This window comes from Onychomys torridus, chromosome 3 (genome assembly GCF_903995425.1).
Source record: "Onychomys torridus chromosome 3, mOncTor1.1, whole genome shotgun sequence".
Taxonomy (NCBI): domain Eukaryota; kingdom Metazoa; phylum Chordata; class Mammalia; order Rodentia; family Cricetidae; genus Onychomys; species Onychomys torridus.
The window spans coordinates 81622920-81646548 of record NC_050445.1 but is presented as its reverse complement, the minus strand read 5'-3'; the positions used below and the strand labels follow the sequence as shown (position 1 = coordinate 81646548).

The 23629-nt window shown below is 38.4% G+C and overlaps 1 protein-coding gene across 5 annotated transcripts in view; it reads right to left on the bottom strand.

The window, feature by feature from the left end:
* Lhfpl3 (LHFPL tetraspan subfamily member 3) overlaps positions 1-23196 on the bottom strand; it is a 520977-nt gene extending 497781 nt beyond the window's left edge. For all 5 annotated transcript variants that reach the window (XM_036181632.1, XM_036181634.1, XM_036181630.1 and 2 more), the window contains exon 1: positions 22750-23196. In XM_036181632.1, coding sequence (XP_036037525.1) covers positions 22750-23179 — 430 coding nt within the window. In that variant the 5' untranslated portion in view covers positions 23180-23196. The remainder of the gene's footprint in view (positions 1-22749) is intronic.
* Positions 23197-23629: the final 433 nt, after the last annotated feature.

Genomic DNA, 23629 nt, shown 5'->3' with positions numbered 1-23629 from the left:
TCTTCACAGTCTTTTCTATTAGTGCCTACGATACTGCAGGAGAATCTCCTGCTTTTGTACTTGTTGTTAGGACCTATAACAATAATATCAAGATGGAGATTTATTTTGTTCTATCATTTATTATTTGTTAAAATGAGAGTATGAGTTGGCTTTGCCTTTGTAGTAACATACACTAAACTTGTGTCAGACTATTAATGGATTCAGATTATTTTACTAATTCATCTTAGTTGCTAGGTGTGAAAGAGGGCTTATCAGAAAATAAACGGATCTACAGACTTAAACTACAGTTTTTTTCTGGGGATGAGTCTTTGGAAAGCTTGGGAATGAGTAATGTAGAGGGCAACTTACTAGTTTATCAGAACTAACTTTATCCGTCCAGTGAGGTGGCTCAGCAAACAAAGGCACCTTCCATGCAAGCCTGATGACCTGAGTTTGATTCCTACACCTCACAGTGCAAGGAAAAATACCTACTTCTGAAAGTTGTCCTCTGATCTCCACACATGCCTGTGTGTGTGTGTGTGTGTGTACAGAAACAAAAATTAAAAATAATTTATCTTCTATTTTATTACACTTCCTTAAAATTATTATGAGCTTTTGTTGTGTTTCAGTTTTTTTTTTGTCTTATTGGTTTTTTATTGTTGTTGTTTTGATTTTCTTTTTGTTGTTTTCTTTTTCTGAGAGAGAGAGAGAGAGAGAGAGAGAGAGAGAGAGAGAGAGAAAGAGAGAGAGAGAGAGAGAGCATTTGAGTGGGAGTGAGAGAGCATAAAGGTAGATGGCTAGGGAGATGCAGAGGATCCAGGGGATCTGGAGAAGAGGGAAGAGGGGAAACATGGTCAAAACAGACTGTATGAACATATATGACCAATCTGTTTATAGATAGACCAAATATGAGGTGGATTTTTTTTTGGGGGGGGGAGGTTTTGAGAGAGTTTCTCTGTAGCTTTGGAGCCTGTCCTGAACTAGCTCTGTAGACCAGGCTGGCCTCGAACTCACAGAGATCCACCTGCCTCTGCCTCCCGAGTGCTGGGATTACAGGCATGAGCCACCAACGCCCAGCATGGTGGATTCTTGAAAAGTATTAACAGATTATTAACTACACAATGAATAGTTTTTAACTGAGTCAAATGTGACTTCTACAAATGTAGCCTGGAAATGAGCAGAAGAAGCCAACATCCATCTCTATATACCCCCATTGATCTACATCTAAGTGGTCATGCAGAGGGCTGAGAAGATGGTTCCATGACGAAGAGATTACAACACAATCATGAGGAGCAGACTTTGGATCCACTGAGACTATGTCAAAAGCCAGGCATGGTGGTGTGGACCTGCAATCCAAGTTCTGGGGTGGGTGAGTGTCGAAGACAGGATGGTCTTCAGAGCTCAATGGCCATAGCTGGAGTGGTGAGCTCCAAGTTCAATGGCAAATTTTGTCCCAAAAAGTAAGACAAAGTGGGATGACAAGATGGCTTAGTTGGTAAAGGAGCTGAAAACCTGAATTTGATCTTTGAGACCCTCATGGTGGAAATTAAGAACTGATTCTTAAATGTTTTCTTCTGAAAACTTCTACATACACACCATGGCATATCCACACCCATCTACAACAACACACGTAACAGACAGACAGACAAAATATAAATAATTTAGACTGGGTAGCCTGCCCGCAGACCTTTTTTCTCTCTCTGTTCCCATAGACTCACCCCCTCAGGCTCATTGCTAACACTACAACAGATCACCAGCTGCAGCTTACTTCCCCCTGCCCACATCTCCTATGGATCCCACAGACCATCTTCCCCTGGCCTCCTTCTCCACACTCATTGCTCTATCTCAGCCCCCCTTCAAAATAAAATTCAATACCCCTTTATGATAAAAGTCATAGAGAGATTAGGGATACAAGGGACATACCTCCACATAATAAAAGCAATTTATAGCAAGCCTATCAAATTTATATTTATAGCAAATATCAAATTAAATGGAGAGAAACGCAAAGTAATTCCACTAAACTCAGGAACAAGGCAAAGTTGTCCACTCTCTCCATAGCTATTCAATACAGTACCTGAAGTTTAGCTAGCAGAATAAGACAACAAAAGGAGGTCAAGGGATACAAACTGGAAAGGAGGAAGTCAAAGTATCATTATTTGAAGATGATACTATCATATACATAAATGACCTGAAAAATCCCACCAGGGGACTACTACAGCTAATAAATACTTTCAGCAAAGGCCGGGCAGTGGTGGTGCATGCCTTTAATCCCAGCACTTGGGAGGCAGAGGCAGGCGATCTCTGTGAGTTCCAGGCCAGCCTGGTCTACAAAGTGAGTTTCTAGGAAAGGCACAGTGCTACACAGAGAAACCCTGTTTCAAAAATCCAAAATCAATCAATCAATCAATCAATCAATCAATAAATAAATAAATAAAAGACTTTTCAGCAAAGGCTGGATAAATAATTAACTCACAAAAAATCAGTAGCATTACTCTATATAAAAATGACAAATGGGATGAGAAAGAAATCAGAGAATTTTTTCTAATAGCCTCAGATAATATAAAATATCTTGGAATAACTTTAACCAAGCATGGGAAAGACCTATAAGATAAAAACTGCAAGTCTTTTAAGAAAGGAATTAAAGAAGATATAAGAAGATGGAAAGATCTCTCATACTCATGGATTGGTAGGATCAACATAAGTAAAAATGGCCACCCTACCAAAAGCAGTCTCCAGATTCAATGTAATCTTCATCAAAATCCCAACACAATCTTCACAAATCTCAAAAAGACAATTCTGAACTCCATGTGGGAAAAAAAAACCCTCAGAATAGCTAAAACAATCCTGAACAATAAAAGAACAACTGAGGTATCACTGTACCTGATTTCAGTTTGTATTGTAAATCTATAATAATAAAAAAACCACATTGTATTGACTTGAAAACAGACAGGCTGATCAATAGAATCAAGTTGAAGATCCTGAAATAATCCACACGCCTATGGACATCTGAATTTTTTTATACAGAAGCCAGGAACATGCACTGGATAAAAGACAGTATCTTCAAGAAATGATACTAGTCAAATTGGATGTCTGTATGTAGAAGAATCCCAATAGATGCATATTTATCACCCTGCATAAAACTCAGATCCAAGTGTATCAAAGACCTCAACATAAAACCAGATGCACTGAACCTGATAGAAGAAAAAGTAGGGTATAACCTTAAATGCATTGGCACGGAAGATAACTTCCTGAACAGAACACTGATAGTGCAGGCATAAGAGCAACAATTAATGAATGGGACCTTATGAAACTGAAAGTTTCTGTAAGGCAAAGGGCATCATCTATAGGATAAAGCAGCAGCCTACAAAATGGGAAAAAAATTTACCAACTCCATATCCAATAGAGGACTAATATCCAAAATATATAAAGACCTCAATGCTGTGGGATGTTCTATATGTCAAATGTGTTGCTCTGATTGGTTAAAATAAATAAAACACTGATTGGCCAGTAGCCAGGCAGGAAGGATAGGCTAGGCAGGACAAGGAGGAGGAGAATGGTGGGAAGTAGAAGGCTGGATGACAGAGACCTGCCAGCCGCCACCATGACAAGCAAGATGTAAGGTACAGGTAAGCCACGAGCCTCGTGGCAATTTATAGATTAATAGAAATGGGTTAATTTAAGATAGAAGAACTAGATAACAAGAAGCCTGCCACGGCCATATAGTTTGTAAGCAATATAAGTTTTTGTGTGTTTATTTGGTTGGGTCTGAGTGTCTATGGGCCTGGTGGGTAAGAAAGATTTGTCCTGATTGTGGGCCAGGCAGGAAAACTTTAGCTACACCTCAAAAAACTAAATACCAAAAAATATCCAATTAAAATTTAAAATATATAAAAAATTAATTTTACAGGGAAGAATTTTAATACAAAATTTTATACAAACATAAGGGGGCACAGCAGATTTATTGCAATGCTTTGGTAGTAGCTGAAGAACCAATGAAACTAGAAAATGAAGAAATCAGGATAAAAGGGACAAATTAGGAAAAAAAAATCATAAAAGAAGAGACAAAGGATCAAGCCAGATAGATGGCTCTGAACAAGTCATAGAATTTCTCTGGGCTTCAGTTATATTAACAACAAATAGCAAAATAACATTGAAGATATGCAAAGAAAAAGTAAGGTGCTGTGTGTAAAGCAGCCGGCACCATGGTGGTATATTCCAGGGTTCCATAAACAAGATGGCTTACCTGGTGCCATGCAGGATACCCCACATGCCCTGTTAAGCATTGAAGCTCATCACTTGTTTAACTGTATTAAGAGCACTGATGGAGAAAAGAAAGCTCCACAGTTCAGATTCAGGCAGCCATGAAAGACTATCCTTTATCTTATTCTAATTCAGCAAATACTTCAGACATCCAGAATCTGATGTCAACATTAATATATAAATGAATGGTTTATCATGTTTCAGAAACACAAACCTGAGCCAAAGCCTAAAGAAGCATAAGTAAAAAGACTAACTTGGATCAAGACAGAGTATCAAGAACTTGTAGGAAATTGTGACCTCTCACACACAGCACCCTAGTCTCTTTTATGTCACCTGACATCACAATATAGCAGCATGGGACACCTGTATAACTTCTGTTCTGTGCAACTGCCTATGAATACGAGTGGTTTTGAGGTGTGGAGCCCATACTCCATTAGCTGCTAAATTTCTTACTTCTTAGGCTAGTCTGTGGTATGTTATTTTTTAAAATAATATAAAATGGACAAAATACTTGATTTCATTACAATTTGGGGGATTTAATGCTTCCTCACAAATATATTGCAAACAAAATTCAGTAAATTTCAACTCCTTTGGGGCTCCTGTGAGCCACCCAAGCCTGCAGAGGAAAAACAGCCTTTCTGGGTAATCATCACAGGCTCCCCACTAAAATCAGGCACTTGCCCAGTGCAGTTGGATACTCACTCATTCTCAGTTGCCAGTTTTTTGGTTTTTCTGGACTGCTTTTAAGTGGAATTGGGAAGCCCTGACTGTTACTGGAAGAGAAACCAAAAATGCATGGCTAAATCTACCTGGATCCTATACTCACTGGACCCTAAGTTCTTGGCTTGAGTCTTGGAGATAGGGTCCACAAAATCTGCCCTAAACAGAAGGGGAAGGGTAGAGAAACCTCAAGCCCCTGGAGAAAAAAGCAGGTTGTATTCTGCCTTGAGTTATTTCCATGGAATATAAAATGCTTGTGGTGAAAGAAAATCTCAGTATACCTAGGGTAATGTTTTAAAGTTGTTTTTCTTGGGGGAGGGTGTTGCAGAGAGAATTGAGAGTGTCACGACAAGAAGCAGCACTCAGCAAAAGAGAAACACACTGTATTTGAGCCGTGCAGGATACAGATATGGGGCTGGAAGAAAGTGAGGTAGAATACGGTGTGTTTAGAAGAGACCTGCTTCAGTGAAGCAGAGAAAAGATTAGAGTGTTGAATGTAAAAAATGATAAAAGCTAATAATTCTGGAGTTCTTATCATATATGATTCTATTCTATAAACCTTATGTGCAAAAGCACTTTATTTGTAAAATGTTATGGTATCAGTATAATATTGTACATGTATTAATGCATTTTCTCCTTTCAGTGACAAATAGGTAGAAGAGTACCAATGGTCATCTGCTTGAATCATGTCATAATAGAGCCAGAAGCACAGACTTGGACCTAATGTTCAGACTGAGCAGTGATGGCCAGGAAGGGAGTCTATGACACAGAGTTTTAAGGACCACCCTAAACATCAAGCTTTGCCTTAGCCAATGAAAGTGTGAATTTATCTCTGTGGTGTCAATGTATTGTCATACTGAAAAATTTAACTTTGATCCAAAGCTTAGAATTCTGTTTCATCAACATACTCAGTAAATTACACAGGTTGTTTTTAGACAGTATGGTGATTTATTTTCATCTTACTTTTCTTCTAAAAATAAACTTATCAGCATCTCCTTGCATCTAGTAACCTCTGATCAGACAGGTTTGTCACTGTTTGTTGGGTGAGACCTTAAGAGGAGAGGCTTTCCAACAGAGATGAACCTGCAACCTTAAGTCAAGCTCAGCCACAGGGAGAGGGAAGTTTTGGACTGTGTTACCAAGTGGGAAAACTACAACATCAATGTTTATTAATGAAGTAAAATGGCCTCAACTGGTGCAAATGAAGGTGTAATAGGTCTTGGAATAAAGTGACATTAGACCAAGGAAGAGAGAAGAAGCCCAAACAGAAGATGTATACCAGTCAGAAAGGAGAGGGAATCCTTTGCATGCCTGCCATTTTTGAGGTACTGAATTTACTGGCCTCTGCTACCTGAGTCTCTGTACTGTTAGCCCACTGTGTATACAGCTCCTCTTCAACATCTATGTGCTTTCTCTTCAGTCTCCTCTTTAAATGATGTCTCATCAAGGAGACCTTTATATCAGCACTTCCTAACATGATACTTATTCTGACTGCCTTTCTCTGTGGTGTGTATCACTCCCTGACAGATTGCATGGTTGGTGACCTGTCTATGTCCGTCTAATATGGATAAAATCAAAGCTCTATGAAGTCAAAGAATTCATCCTTTGGGTCCACTCCTGTATCAGCACCATCAGTACAGTATTCCTCAATGAATGCTTGTAAACTGAAGGAAGAAAGTTCCCACTCACTCTCTGTCCAGCCTCTTGCCCTTTATCCTGTGGGTTAACATCGGTCCACAGAATTTCTACACAGGTACCTCAGTTGTCAGCAGAAGAGGGTTTTGATCCAAGTCTGGACTAGAAACACCACAGGACATGGGCTCAAGCCCAGCTCTACTGTTTCTCTTGCAATTGTGTACACTGTAAATTTCTCAATGATAGAGACATTCTGCTCTACAATATCCAACATTAATCACATGGACCAGTGGAGGACTTGAAGTGTTGGTAGGGCAACTAAAAAACTTAAATTTTAATTTAATTTCATTTTTATTAATTTAAAGAAGTCACATGTCCCTAATGCTACTGTACTAGACAACACAATCTAGCTATGTGATCCTGAGCAACATGTCTTAATTTCTCTATGCCTGTATTTCCTTTTCAATGAAATGGAACTAATAATAGTACCTTATAATATTATTAGGAATCAGTCAGACAATGTATAAAGCCCTGGTTATATAACATGAGCCTCAGTAATCACACTAAGGACAAAAGGAGCTAGTTTGCAGTAACATTAAATCCCTATTCAGACATGATAATAATGTAAATTTAACATATGAGGAAGCATATAGAAAACATAAGCACTGCAAAATAATAAGATCATGTCAAATATGTGGTAAGTTGGAAATTAGGGCAAATATAAGGGAAATTTAGGAAGATGGATCAACAAGTTGGAATTTGAGTTGACTATAATGCTGATTCTTTATTAAAAAGCAATCAGTACAGTTAGCCAAATACCACAAAAAAGCATTTCAAAATCAAATTTAGTGGTTATCTCTTTAAAGAAGTTATGAATATAGTTTGCGTAATATCATAAAAGGATGCCCTTGTGTGCTTTATACAAAGAAGAATTTATTCACCCACATTTTTCTGTAACTTTCAATATCTACTTTAAAACTGCACTGGAGGGACAGAAGAGATAGCTCAGTAATTGAGAGTACTGGCTGCTTATCCCAGAGGGCCAGGGTTCAACTCTCATCACCAACATGGTGTCTTATAGCCACCTGCAAGTGTGGTTCCAGAGGCTCTAGAACCCTTTTCTGCTGCCCATGGGTACCAGGCACGTGTACCAGGCACAGACATATATGCAGCCAAAACACCCATACACATAAAATAAAGTATAATTTAAAAAAGAATACTCAACATGTTATATACTTTTCTTTTTTATAAATTATATCTTGTTTTAAAATTTCACAACAGTGAAAAAGGCAAATAATGTTTAATAAAATTATTATAAAGCATCTCTGTGGCTGTACTTTACTACTGCCCTAAGTAGCAACAAACTGATTTTACTGTGTTTTGAAGGCTCCTTAAAATTTTTATATGATTTTGTATCATCTTTTTGTTAGCTTCTAAGTAGAATGTTCTTTCTTTATCTATATATTAAGAGAGGAAAAAGAGGGAGATGAAGAGGAGGAAGGAAGAGGAGGTGAGGAGAAATGGTGGAAGAGGAAGAAGAGAGAGAAGAGGAGGTGGAGAGTGAAAGGTTCTCTGGCTCCTGCTACACTGCCCTTGGTCAGCCCTTCTCCCACAGTCATTGTATCTGCAAGTGCAGCAGGGACAGTGGGGGCTGCTCAATGGCACCACTCCTCTGTTGCTTGCTGGTTGCATCTGTTCCCCACTTTCAACAGTACCTGCTGTGCCCTCTTGTCTTTTCCTTTTGTCCTCTAGATCTTCCCACATCTCTTAGCTCTCTGATTTGAGGGCTGTTGGCCTGAAGGCTAAGAAAAGAATCTCTTTTGGAAAATAATCTATTTAAAGACAAGGTTTATACTCAAATATGTTAATGTTTATTTGGTTTCATAATGGTTTTATGTATTAAGATCAAACATACAAACAATAGGATACACATATCTGATTTTAACAAAATACCTATTTCCAGTTCATCTTTTTTTTTTTTTCTGATTAAGGTGAGTCATTTAACATACATAGCATTCCATATTCATACACACAAGATACTAAGACATAACTGAGTTTGTTTCATGGTTCATCATTTAGAAATATTAAATAAGAAAATAGAACTTTGGTGCCTGCAAGATGCCTCAGGGTCAAGGCATTTGCTGCCAAGCCAAGTAACCTGAGCTTGATCCCTGGGACCCACATAGTCAAAGGAATGAGCCAACTCCTGAGAGTGGTCCTCAAACTTCTGTATGTGGGCTTGTGCCCCCAAAACCCACAAATAAGATGCAATGAGAGGAAATAGGACTTACTTTCTCAAACAGAGTTTATCTTCTCCAAACATGATAGGATCTGTTGCACAGTCTGTGGGATAGTTCACTATGTTGACCTTTTCTCTAAGCAGAGTTGAGAAACTGTCTTTAGAGCAGAGCTTTGGAAAGAGCTTTGGGTTGTGGCATGTTTCATACTTGAGAAGGCAAAACAAACTTTGAAAAACAAGCATCCTTGACTATTAAATGTTACAATGGCCTGTTTGGAGCACATAAAATCCTCTTGGGAAGCTGCAATATAAAAGTCACAAGGAGCTACCACTGCTGACAATACACTTCCTGTCTGTGCCTCAGTAGGTACAGACCCCAACTCCAAAAGAAGTCCAAATGGGAAAATACCCCAGGGGTCATCACACCTTCCTGTCTTCTGCTTACTAGCACCAAAATCCCCCAAAATCACTAGGATAGAAAAGAATGGCCTCACTCAATTTTTTAAAAAGTATTATAATGCAATCACTAAATGGATAAATCCAGAGTGCACACAATTCCTTTTCAAGATTAAAAATGAAAAAAAAAATATTGAGGTCACCTGGATTTTGTGCCTCACACTCTTCTGGGATTGCCTCCCTGGAATGATGATGACAATGCCAACAATAGTGATGGTAATAATGATGTCACCATGTCCCTATGCGTGTGACAGACACAAGATGGGTCCTGCATTTTATCTTCATTTTGGAAATAAAGAAACTGAGGCCGAGACAGAGGAAGGGGTCCAAAGTTAGGCAATGATCTTGCAAATGAAGCCACCATCACACAACCAGATGCTCTGGTATCAGAGCTTACCCACTTATCTAACATGGATGGCTGCCTCCATATTTTTCTCAGTAAAGCAAAATTTTTTACAATAGGAGGAAAAAGCTAACCATAAAGAGACCATAAAGATTGGGCAGTGTTTTAATCCTCCCTAATAACACATATGTATTCAACAGGGGGAAATAGATAATGAATGAATGAATGACTCAGATGCAGTTTTTCTCTCACCTGATTTGATATTTTTGTGGTAAATTTACTATATTCCACAATTATGTCACTGGAAATATAGTTTATCTTAGAAAACCATGGTGTCGATTGACCATGGGAGACTGTGGCTCTGAGTAGTGACTTTAGATCTTACAATTAGTTTGCACACATCCCATGTCTCCTGTTCTTTCCTGTTCAGCAGTGGCACAAACAGAGAACTGTGTCTCAACGTTTGGAGTCTTTGCAACCATAGCACTCCAGCTAAGTGCAGGCCACAAGGCTTGTATGTTGGGAAGCAGGCTGACTAGGTGATTACTCTATATTTCTGTCAAACAGAACACCTAAGGTTTCTAGACAAAAAAAAAATTCAAAATTTATTTTTAATATGATAAATTATAAGGAATAAGAGGGGAAAATGTTTTAAATCTAGAGAGCTAATTGAGCATTAAAACTGACATTAACTTAATAAGTGATATTAATGGTCACAGGTTTGTCACATATTTTTCTTATAGAAAATCATATTACAACAGCAAGCACATAAGTAAGATGATATTTGGGAATAACTTTGTAAAAATATGTATTGCCTCTACTATGCATGGCATAAGAACAGAATATATTCAATGTTAAATAATAAATGTAAATGAACACATACTTAATAGTAAACATACTTAATTTATCTAAATCATGCCATTAAAGTGTTTATAAATATTTTTATGAATATTGTTTTTACTTTCTATTCTGCTTGACATGATTTTATGTAATTCCTAATCACAATGTTTAGGGACTGGAGAGATGACTTAGCAGTTTAAAGCACTCTCTACTCCTCCAGAGGATCTGAGTTCAATTCCCAGCACCCACATGGCAGCTAACACCCATCTGTAACTCCAGTCCCAGTGGATCTGATACCCTCTGCTAGCTTCAGTGGGAACCAGGCACACATATGGTACACAGATATACATCTTGACAAAACACCCATACCCATATACCTAAAAGTTTAGTTTTTTATTATATTTTGAAATTAAAATATAATTACATCATTTTTCTCTTTACCCCTCAACCCCTTACAAGTATTCAAATTCTTGACCTCTTTTCCTCAGTTTCTACTATTTCAGTCTGTATAAACTTACTCATATGTATGTGATTTCAGGGCTGACCACTTGATATTGGATAATCAACTGGAGGGTGCTTCCTTTCAAAAAGCTATTTCTTCTTGCTCTCTGCATTCCTTAGCTGGTCTGTAATTCTTTGTCTAGGTTGGGGCCATTTGAGATGTCCCTTCCCATATTAACAAGTCTGTTGGTGTTATCCTTCTTCAGCTTTCCTTCATGCAGCCATGCTGCTGAGACATCATGGGTGTAGTCCCTGACCCTGGACATTTTTAATGATGTCCTCTTCAAAAGTATTACAACTGGTAAACAGCTGGAGGATTTTTATTTCTCTAATAAAAATTTGAAGGAACTCCAAAGTTAATCATTTGATAACAAAATTAGGAAATCATAAAAGTTACAGGCGGCAAAATCCAAAGAAAATTCAGGAAAAGAAAAAAAATCCAAAGCAAAAACTGTTGTCATGAATGAGAATGGGATGAATAAGGAAGTTTAAATTGATTGTGTCAAAGAGATAAATCAAACAGATCTTGGCACAAAGTGAGCCAAATACAATCTACACACAATCAGCCCAGACTGTTACAATGCTTAGATTGTGAAAAGCTTTATACAAATACATTTGAAAATGTAAATAAATTGATACATTTTTACCAAAATACATATGTATAAGATAAAGTTTTCAAAATCTGAATGGTTCTGTAACAAGAGAGGAAATGTTAGCAGTGGTTTAAAATCTCACAACAGAGAAACAGTGGCTCAGACAGCTTCATTAAAACTGTACTACAACATCCAAGGACAGATCATTCTGGTCACACACAAGTCCCTTCAAAGAAAAAAAAAGAAAGACGCCTTAGCTGTGTGTCTTACATAACCCTGACATTCACACTAAATAAAGATGGCTTGACACACACAGAAAAAGAAAAACTTTACCTGGGGAGACATCTTTAAAATAGCTAATCATTAGAGACCAAGTTTCTTACAGCAAAGTTAACTTCAACATTAGAAAACAGCATCATGACTCATATCATCAGAACATATTAAGTAAAGCAACATAATCATCTTAATAAAAGCAGAAAATATATTAAATAAAATTCAACATACACAATTTTTGTTCAATGAAGGAATATAAAAGAAGTTTTTTAATCTAATAAATAGTGATTGCTAATAATAAAAATATATGGCCTATATCACAGTGAGTAGTAAAATATTAAAATAATTTCCCTTAAAAGCAGATAAAACTCAACAATTTATTATGAGTGAGTATATTAGTGATAAAACTACATCTTATAGTTTTAACAGCACAAAATTGGAGAAAATAGACAGTGATTAGCATGTTGACAAATGGTCACTTTATTCTTCCTTACATATACATACAAGCTGGCAATAAAGCTCAGTGGTAGAGTACTGGCCTAGTATTTGTGAGTTAAGAACTTCAATTCCCAGCACCACCATTCTTCACACAAAGCCAACACCAACAAAAAACAAAAACATACACATAAAAGCCTTAGTATACCACAGCTCAAAGACAGAGCCCTTCCAGCATATGTGATGCCCAGAAAAACACACTAACACAAATTCATACACAGAATCAAGAGCAAACGCATCCACATATACACAATTTATAACACATTTTTCATAATATGTTTTCAGATGAACTGAAACAACAATTCATTTTGTTAAGTGTTAAACAAAACAAAAATGATGGGTAAGCTAAATAACATATCTACAAAAGAAAAGTTAAGACCCTCTCATGATGTTAAGTCCAAGCTTGATTTCCCAAAACTCACATTTCTACAGTTAACATGAGCAACATTTGGGGAATAAATCTAAATGCAATAATTGCTCATGTTAGCACAACTTGGAGATGAAAACTGTATTTTAGCTCATTCAATGTCCTCAGAAAATCTGCTGCAGTTAAAATTTCAGCACTGAAGTCTCCTTTGAAATCTTTAGGTTGGTTTTTTTTTTTTAGAGGTGCTTCATTTAAAAAAAAAAAATCAATTATTTAATAGGCAACGGAAGGCACAGTCTTTGTAAGATTGACTTACATTGACCATAGAGATTCTCCCTCTGTTCTACACATTAAATTCTGAAAAAAAAAAAAAAAAAAAAAAAATCTAAGTTTTTCCACTGCTGTGTACAGTTGGAGCATTCATGTGGTTTCAGATTTTCAATTTGGTTTGTTCAGATGTAGGTGCTCTCGTAGGTAGGCCCTGGGATTGTGGTAGGACTTCAAAGGCTAATGAGGGGGAGGCTAGAGAGGATTAGCAAGAACTCTCTAAGTATGAAATGAAAAAGAAAAGCCTGACATTATGTGGAAAGAGTGCTTTTTGGTGGTTTCATCTAAAGAATTGTCTGCCCAGGCTCACAAAGAGATTAAATAGAAACCAGATAATATTCAGGAACTGCTTTCCAGGTAGAAAAAGGGAGATGGAATTAATGCTTCCTTTGAGTGGCATCCAGAGAAGAAAGTGGGAACTCATTCTTTTTCTTTTGTCTAAGGAAATTAAACTGAAATAAGTAGATAAGTGCCAGTCGCTAAATCAGATGATCAGTGTTTCATTTTGAACATGTGAAGCAAGTATCCTTTTTTTTTTTTTTTTTTTTTTTTTTTTGGCCTGTGACTAATACCCATGGTGTTTTAATTTGAAAGTTTCAATTTTTTCTTAAGAAATGGAATTTCTCTCTGTTTTCTAAGTTTGCAAAACACTGTCAAGGTTACTGCTAAGATCCAAACATAGTATCCAGCTTATGGCCACCTAGACTAAATGGCTGTTTAGAGCATTGTAGTTCTAAAATCATTAACTCAGTTTTTCAGTGGCTTGCTGAAATGTCCTGAATGAGAAGGTTTTACCAATGATAGGAAGTCACAACAGCTTATTAAAAGTTCTAATAAATCATAGAAAGTGGTTAACTCTGAATTTCAACACCAAAGTAAAAAACTAAAAGAATATCCAAGAGGAGTAGACATTCATTGCAGGGTTCCTCTAGTACTGCACATAATCTGATTAATCCTTTCTTCTTTCTTCTCAGCTTTCACATGTTATTCTGCACTCTCAGTCCCCCCAAATATTACCTGGAGAATAACTTCAATTAGAAAGTGTGTTGGGACAGGACCTTGTAAAAGGCAAAGTCCTAAAACACAGGACTATCTCTAGAGGGGCTCCCTCTAGAGACAGTCCTGTGGTCAGTAGAGGGGATCCTCAGTCCTGTGAATTGGGCAGATGCTGGTCCATCTCCTGCTTTAAGCTCCTGTCTTTGAAAAACCTTAGGAACATGGAAGTTAGAAAGAACAACGGTTTCACTATAATCTACAAGACACTCCAGTTGTACTGGCTGCCATGTCCAGATCTGATGGAGCATGCCTATTTTGTCAACTCTCCTGTCAAGAACAACACTGGACAGTCACTGCACAAGGGATCTTGATATTTTGTGGAGCACAGAATGTTTACTTGTCCATTGTTCAACCCTCCTTTGGATCACAGCCAGATATGTAGTCATAGCAAACTTACATTCTCACTTCACAATAACCTGATGGTCCAAACTAAAATTAAAAAAAATAGCTTACTTTTTAAAAGCAAAATAAACATAAGGGTTTAACATATTTATAAGTAAATGGATCTTTATTTTGCCATATTTTCTTCTTTGCTTAGAAAAAATAAGACACAATAATGAGGGCCCCAATTTTCCATGTATCATAACTACATTGAAAATATCACAGAAAAAGCAAATCTTTTACTTCTAAAATATTTTCATTAAATGATGTCATTAGAGTTCAAGTACTCAATTTTGGTTTTGATAATAGTGGAAGAGCTTCATATGAGGACCTTAGTGCTTCGTTCTTGAACAGTTAAAAAAAAAAATGTTCCACAAAAGTTTTAAACATGGCTTCCTTTTCCAAGTTTCTGCAGTTGAAGTTACAAAATAGTTCACAATTATCTCCAAAATACATTCTTCCTCCTTTGAGTTGTTGCTCCAGACAAATAAAAGGGTAATGACTAGACCTATTAACACAAAGTTAAATCTTAACTGAATATGCTTTGTTAGTAATGTGTACAACTCAGTTACAGAAATCACAATGAGTTTTGTATAATGCTATACAATGTATTCACCATTTTCTTTTTTAATCCTCAAACAGAGTAGATCAATCACATATGTGACATAGTTGTCACCTGCTAGGTGGTGGCACACCATGGTTGCAATTGTTTCTGCATACTAAATTCTGTGACTACTAACAACTCCTCCAGTTCTGAGCCCTGAGCACACAGCTCTGAACTGTAATGTACATTTCCATTTTCTGTCCTGTGCCAATGAATTTTTAAGTCATTGATGATACCAAACTTAACAAGCCTCTGATTTCTTAAATCCCAGAGGCCCTTTAATCTTGAGCCTCGCCATCTCTTTTTAATGATGGTTCACTTATTTTTGGTATCCTTCTATGTCCCTGTCATTCACCACAGCTTGATCAGTTTTCCTGTCTTTTGAATACTGGACCTCTTGTCAATGTTACACACATCTCAGTTTTTTAGTATCCCATCTTGATTTTCTTTGAAAGCAACTAAGAACTATGGAGAACAGTCTTCCCATGCCCAGACTATTTACACAATATTTAAGTCCTTTGGCACATTCTGTAGTTGAGATAAAGCTGAGGACTCTTCAATTACTCTCAGGTATTGTTTTCTAATTGGGCAAATAATGTGAAGAATATTTTTGATTAGTTAAGCTCTGCATGCCCACTTCTGAGTTAAGGGCACTTTTCAAATCTACAACTAGTTACTGCTAATTTCTATTACCCTTCCTTACTCCTCCACTAGTCCTTTCATTGATAAATCATAATCTCAAAATTATATATAGTTGTGAAACTAACTTCACTCAGACTTATCTTCAGTATCTTTCTGCCTTTTTTGTACATATACATAGGCAGCCCCTTTGCTGCTACAGATCTTGATTTCATTAGGCTAAGGAAGATGCCAGAATTAGTAAGGCCAGCGCCATATCAGCAAATCTACTTCAGAAAAGTGTGCCTTCTGATGCCGGAGATATAGCTCAGTGGTTAAGAACACTTGCTGTTCTTTCAGAGGACCAATGTTCAGCTTACCACCACCTAAAACTCTAGCTCCAGGGGATCTGACACCCTCTCCAGCCTCCATAGGCTCAATCATGCATGCAAGCACATACACACAGTGGGGGGAATACATATAAACAAAAATAAATCTTAAAAAAAGAAATGTCTTCCTTCTCTAGTCTTCTAGATAGAGGTCAGAGTTTGTGTCTCTGTTGGAAAAAAAAAGTTCTTCCTCTTGCAAGCCACTCATTTTTCTATTTTATCTTAGCAGGAAAGATGAGAGAGATGATTGAGAAGATATCTATGGTGATCAAATTTTTGAATGGTCAGAATGCTGGACCATTGTCACATCACAAAACAGAACCACAGTCACAATTTCAAATTGTCCTTAATTATGATGTTACTTATGTGAACATCCAGGATGTTTTTGGGTTGTTCTTATTTAGTTTCTAAATGCTCCAGTGACTTTCATAACAGCACTGCCTTTAAGTCATTAAATCACTTATCTACTATTTGTATCTGAGGCAGACTCTCTGTCAGCATTAATATCTTTCCTGTTATTATTAAGACTAAAGGTCAGCCTTTCTGTCTTTCCCCATATCAAATAAAAATTCTAGTTGACTCATTATGATAAGGAAAACTCACATTAATTAAAGATGGTGCTGACCCTCAAAGTTCAACTATGTTATGGGAATTATACTTTAAAAGCTCTCTAGTTATCATGCCATTAATCACTTAAATTAGAATTCTTCTGGAGTGTTCTTTGCTTCATGTCAATGTGTTCAAAGTTCTCTCTATACACACTTATATTTTCATACACACTCAGAAGTGGTCTGAGTCACATACCACAATACTAGCCATAGGCTCTGTGCTTGTTTTATTTTTTTTTTTTTCATTTAAAATGTGGTTTACCTTGAAAGATTTCTGAGGTATGTACAGTATAGCATGCTGACCTGCCTATCTGGAGTCTTTCCTGGGCCATTCCAAAGCAGCAACTGCTGGGTAAGTATTTTCACACTAAGTTTCTGTTATTCTACACTCTAGTTAGGCTTTCATTATATTTATATATATTTATATATATTTATACTTAAGAATAAATAAACAGATTGTTGACATTTTTACTATAGAAAAGCTAATATGCAGTTTTGTGCCAAAAGTGGTGGAAGTTGTAACAGAATGTCTGTCATATGGTTTATGTGGAACCTGTTATGTTTCTCAGATCTTCACTTCAAATCCTACTGTTATAAAAATTGTTTGTTTTGACATTTGCATTAATATATTTTACAACATCACTTCAATTGTCACTTTCCTTTTCATACTACATATAAGAAAAAGAAACAGTTTCTAAAATTATTTCAAATAATTTCCTTGCCTGTTTGGAGTGGTGAATAGAAAGTTCTTTTATCACTGGATGTAGGATGGATTGGCTTCTCCTTGAGGCAAGAACTTTCTCCCTAAGGATGCTTAGCACTAGCCGAAAAACAAGGCCTTTTGATTGTCCTGAACATTGAGCTTGCATTTGAGTAAATGCCAAGCTTGTCCCGTCTTGGGAGCTGCCCCTTCTAAGCCCTGCACACACTACATCTGAGCAGGTACTACTAGCTCTCTGGGATCCCAGTGAGAACAAATTTGCACCAACACCCAGGATGAAGAAACCTAAAATCCTGGAAAATACTCTCTGCTATGGTTCTGATTGCTCTTGGTGTTCATAAGAAAACAACTTGGAATAGGTTTGGATCTTCAAAAATGCCAAACCTTGTGATTGTCACATAAAAGCAGATTCTGAATAGTGTTATTTGTTGCTGTTGTTTTTCTTTATGAGAGACTAAATGGTAGTAGGAAAAAAAAAACTGTTGAAAACTGAGATATGATTGATTGTTTCCTGGTGTTGTAATAAAGATCATTACCTGAACATCAGAGAACCCTCTATTTGGAAGAATCTATTTGGAAGAATATGATGATAAAACAGGCCAGCAAGTCACAACCATATCCATCAAAGGACAGGAAAGTGTTCCTTTAGTGAAGTTGCTGCTAAGACCACAGAGAAAGATTACTCTCAAGCACATTTCCTTAAGACTGCAGAACATGAGAAATTTAACACTCCCTCCTTTTTCAATACAATAATCATTTTCCTCTTCATTAATTAACTCAACAAAAAATTATTGAATATATAGTATTACCATTTACATAATACTACTATGCACCTTGATAAGATGACAGCAACCACGTCTAACAGTTACATAGTGTTGTTTTGGTTTTGGTTTACCATAAGCCAGATACTGATATATACATTAGTTCATTTTATTGCACCAATCTCCCAAAGTAATTATAGCTACTGGCTAGTGAGCAACTTAGGCACAGAAAGCAGTTTCCGGGCTCCCAAAGTAAGTGCTAGAACAGGGCTTACTTAAGTCATAATCTTTTAACCTCAACATGCATGCATATCTTTGACTTCTCTATTATATGAAGAAAAAAAGTGAGGTCTGACTTCCAATGTTCTGGGGAAGAGAGACATTGAGTAAACATATGAGCAATCTGTAATTTCAAATGCTGACTACAGCTACAGGAAAGGAACAGGGTATCCTGACAAAGTGAAACACAATACTGCAAAGACTCAGTATGTAGACTTAGAATGATAGCAATGACCTTTGGTGACTCTTCTCACACCTAAAAATGAAGAAAGTATACTGGCTAAACATACTTTTGAGGAAACTAAGTCTGAGGAGGTGGGAGGCACTGAGGCCACAAGCCAGCACTGAATCCTTGCTAGACAGCTTTGCCCTATGTGCTGCTTCCTCCTCGCACATTCAGGAGCCAGGATGGGCTGGGGGAGGTAAAACCCACTTCTGTTCTATTACCTCCTGAATAAGAAAACCCAACCTGGGTAAGATCCCCCTACTTCACAGATAGAAGTGAATACTTCCTTTTCAGCTGTTTTCTACTAAGAAGTCTATAGCAGAGACAAAGCCTTAAATTCTACCATATCTTAATTAATGAAAAAGAAAATATCCCCATCGCCACATAAGCTTTTAGAAACAAGATAGGATCTACAATCAGTGAAACAAGCAAACAAAACATCTCTGTAAAATGGACCTGGAAACAGATTGGAGCATTGCTTTAGAGAGACAGAGGTAGAAAATGAAGTTTCTGAGAGTGAAGTTTCCCTCTGTGTTAAGGAAGAAATGGGACTTCATTATCTCACTTGACAATTACAGATGCATTTCCCCCCATTCCGTGTCACAGAAATCACATACACAAAAAAAAGTTTATCTTTTCCTTTCGAAGAATTTTCTGTCTGAAGATATGGGAAAGGTTTAAATCTCTGGTTTGCATCATTGTTTATGCATTATTTTATGTCCCCAGTCTCTATGCTAGGCATAGTCTGTGTGTGTGTGTGTGTGTGTGTGTGTGTGTGTGTGTGTGTGTGTGTGTGTGATTACTCCCAAAGGTAGAGTGACATATTAGTTTTTAACTCAGTGTTTCCTATCTCTGGCTTCTGACTGGCAATAATCTAGAGTAGTGTGGAAAGTACAAGGTTTTCATGTTGTTGATAAGTACACCACATAAATAGCCAGGTGAGTAATACAATTTTAGGTCCAATAAATTAAATGTTTTTCTAATTCCTTGTTCAGAACTATTAAAAAGTTGTTGTTGCCATCCTCCTCCTTCCTCCTCTTTCCTCCTCCTCCTTCGCCTCCTCTTCCTTCTCTTCTTCCTCCTCCTTTCTTCCTCCTCCTCCTCCTTCTCCTCCTCCTCTTCCTCTTCCTTTTGTTTTGTTTTGAGATCTTTGGGTTTGTTTCTTGTGTTTTGTTTTGTTTGGGGACAGGGTCTTTCTTCAGAGATCTGGCTGTCCGGGAACTCACTATGTAGTCCAGGCTGGCCTCATACTTACAGAAATCCACTTGCCTCTGATTCCTGAGTGCTGGGATTAAAGGCATACACCACTGTGCCAAGCTCCTTAAAAATTCTGAACATCATATTGCTATAAAACAGCCTACATTCATTATCTTAATGTATCATTTCATTTAAGACTTGATACTTTACCTGACTTACAATGCTACCATGTTAAAATGGTTAGATAACCACACATACAAGTTAGTTATTTAGTTATTTAGCTTCAAATAAAGGTTAAAGAGTATCCAATAATAAAATACTACATTAAATCTCACCTTTCTCACCTTTTATTTAGAAAATGCCCCTTAAGATTATTCTGGGTAGTTAAAATATAAACATGAAAAGTTTATGAACATTAAAGAGCACTAAAAAAAGGAAACATTTAAAGTTCAGCACTTTGAGAGAATGTTTATACATTACATGTCTAAATATGTCACAGTTCTTGCATCCCCAAATTAAAGAAAACTAAAACCTATGTTAAATATAGCATTCTTCACAAATATTTTCTAGCTTTCATTTCTTTAAAATTTGTAGATATAACTGACTTAATTTTTAATCGATCTCTTGTCATAATTCATCATTTTAGTAACATAGATAATTAACAAACAAAACTGGAAATAAAATAACAAATTTCAAAGGATTTTTAAAACATAGCCTGTGGGGATCTTAAAATCTCCTGATGAAGAAAATGCCCTTGTGCATATTGTAGTACAAACACTATCATCACATTTAATGAAATGGAAGTCAAAATAGTACATTTATGTCGTGTCTGCATACACAGCATCATGTTTCACTACTCCAGTGTTTATTGTGGTCTGTGATATATTTCAGGAAAAGGGAAAAGACTACACTAAAGTTTATGCTGACTTCAAACGTGATCATTTCCCCCAAAAGATCATTTTCATTATTTATTTGTATCTAAAAATACAGTTTTAGAATATAAAGTCTCATCAAAATAAAATATTAAACTTTGTGTTTTTGGAGAATTACCACAAACTACTCTCAGTTCTTTGAAAAATAATCTAATTTGAATCACTAGTCTAAATAGGTCATTTAACTTAGAGTTAAAATTAGCAATGCAGGGTCAAGTCTTTTCCTAAAACATGTGCATCTGTTTGTCCTGTTCTCTGCAAAGTCAAAGTAGAGGAAAGTATAATGAACAGGCAGAAAATATGCATCTACTGTGAACCTCAGTTAGTCTGCTCCTGAAACACCCATACAATTAACAAAGTAAAAAGAAACAGAGCAAGGAATTTATTCCAGTTGGGGAGAATAGAGTGGCAGAAGGAAAATTGGCTCATTTACGTGCAGGAGGATGATAGCATGCTCATTCCTTGTTTTTCACACACATACTTTCACAATAAACACAAATCAAAATCAGCAAGACAAACCTAAAACTAACACTCCAATACACATTAGGCTCGCATAAGCTTCGCTTTTTCTTCTATGAAACTAATAAGATCCTGAACCTTTCCAGATAACAGATACAGTGCCTGTGACCCCAGCACTAGAAGACTGGGCGCAAGAGTACTGGAGTTTGAGGCCAGCCTCTGCTACACAGAGGGTCCCAGTCTCACAAGACAACAGGAACCTTAGCATGGCCCAGTACCTTTAAGTACTGACTTATCTTACACTTTCTGGATAAACTCAAATCCATAGGAGGGATCCCGGAAGACTTCAAAAATAGAATAAACAGTATTTTAAAACTCAGCTACTTAAATAATGATAATAATAAAGCACAAATGAAGACGTTTAACTGCCAGAGACATTCAAGATCCCTCCAATCCAAGGGATTTAAACAGTGTGTCAATAGCTCGGGAACCCTTGGCTTCAGAAGAGAAGGCAGGCAAGGTGTCAGAAGTGCAGTAAGAGCCAGTTTTGTTTCAACGTTCTTCAAAGCCACCAGAAAATGCACTCATCATTCTTTCTTGATTAAAAGTAACTTTGATGCTGGGGTGGGGGGGGGGGTCTTTCATATTGCTCAGCTGGCAGCAGTCTACTGATAGGAGTGATGAGGATGCCACTGAAGAACCCGGCTTTCCCTTTACCTACTTCGCTTTCCCCAAAATGAGATCTTGAGAAATCCCTGCTCCCTCAAGACCTCCCTATCTGTTTAGAGACGAACTGGAAGGACCTTGGCTGACAAGGAGACTCTGGAGGTGTGGCTTTGGGAAACTGCTAAGGAACACTCTAAGCTACATTTTATTTTTTAAAGAAAAACGCGAGGTGGAGGTGCTAAGCAAAATTAAGATTTACTCATCACCAGATGGATGATACAATATTTATGGTTGCCCAAGACAAATTTACACGCCCCCCTCACACACACACCCTGGAGCAAAGACAGAAATAATCCCAGGGAAGGGTTGAACAGGCTGACTTGATCCTTCTACTACAGCATCTCTAAATCCGCTTTTCATCCACTTGTATCAGTCTTCCCTAGTCCCTCAGCGCGCGCACACACACACACACACACACACACACACACACACACACACACAGTCTCTAAGCGGCCACTTCTCTGCCGCCCCCCCAGCCCCCCAATTTTCAGTTCTGAGCAGACTTTATCCTACAAGGGCTCAGTCTCCAGGGTGTCCCTCTGAGTGGCGTCCCTAGCACTCAGGAGCTTCGAAAAAGCCTGGGGACCTGGCGCCAATGCCAAGGCTGAGGAACCGGGGGTTCCTCCTTCCACACCCCTCAGTCGGAGAGAAGATTAAGTTGTCCCGACCGCAGAGCTCAGGGAGCGGTCCCTCCCACTCCAACCCCTCCCGAGCTCCGACACCCAAGGGTCCCTCCGCCTCCATGGAGGTGAGCGCGCACTCACCGGAGGTGAGCTGCATCCAAGCACAGATCTTGTACACGGTGGCTGTATTGCAGAAGAAGAAGAGGGTAAAGCAAACGATGCAGGCGATGATGAGCATCATGGAGAGGCCGATGAAGAAGGAGGCGGCTTTGAAGGCGCCTGAGGGCAGTGTGGAGAAGTCTGTGAAGCTGCCCCTGCAGGTCAGCTCCCGGGAGAAGCCGTTGCCGATGCAGTAGTGGAAGAGCCCGAAATAGCCGGCTTGCGGGGTGTCCACGCCGTCGCCGATCCAGTAGGGCTGGATGAAGCACACCACATTTACGATGGCAAAGCAGATGGTGAAGATGGCCCACAGCACGCCGATAGCCCGCGAGTTCCGCACATAGTTGGTATGGTATAGCTTGGCAGCCTCCTGAGCCGGGAGCATCGCGGCGGCGGTGGCAGCTCCAGGCATTCTCCCCCTCCTCCTCCTCCTCCTCCTCCTCCTCCTCCTCCTCCTCCTCCTCCTCCTCCTCCTCCTCCTCCTCCTCCTCTTCCTCCTCCTCCTCCTCCGCCTCCCCCCGGTCCTCCGCCTCCCCCCCGCCTCTTGGCTCGTAGGAGACGCACAAGCAGAGCCGCGCGCGTTGCAAATCCCCTGCCTCCGCCTCAGCCCAGCAGCACCAGTTCTAGAGTCTGCATCCTCGCTCCCGGAAGGAGGGCGGGGAAGCGCAGAGCACCCCTCCGGCTCGTCTGGCACAGCCTCCCCCCTCTCCCTGTTGCCTTCTCTCCCTCCCTCCTGGCCCCGACTCCAGCCCTGCTCAGCACCCTCCACTCTTCTGCCCGCTGCTGCAGCTGCAGCAGCTGAAGCCTGCGAGCCCTCACGCCCCCCATTTCCTTTCCCACCTCTGCTCCCTTTTCCTGCCAG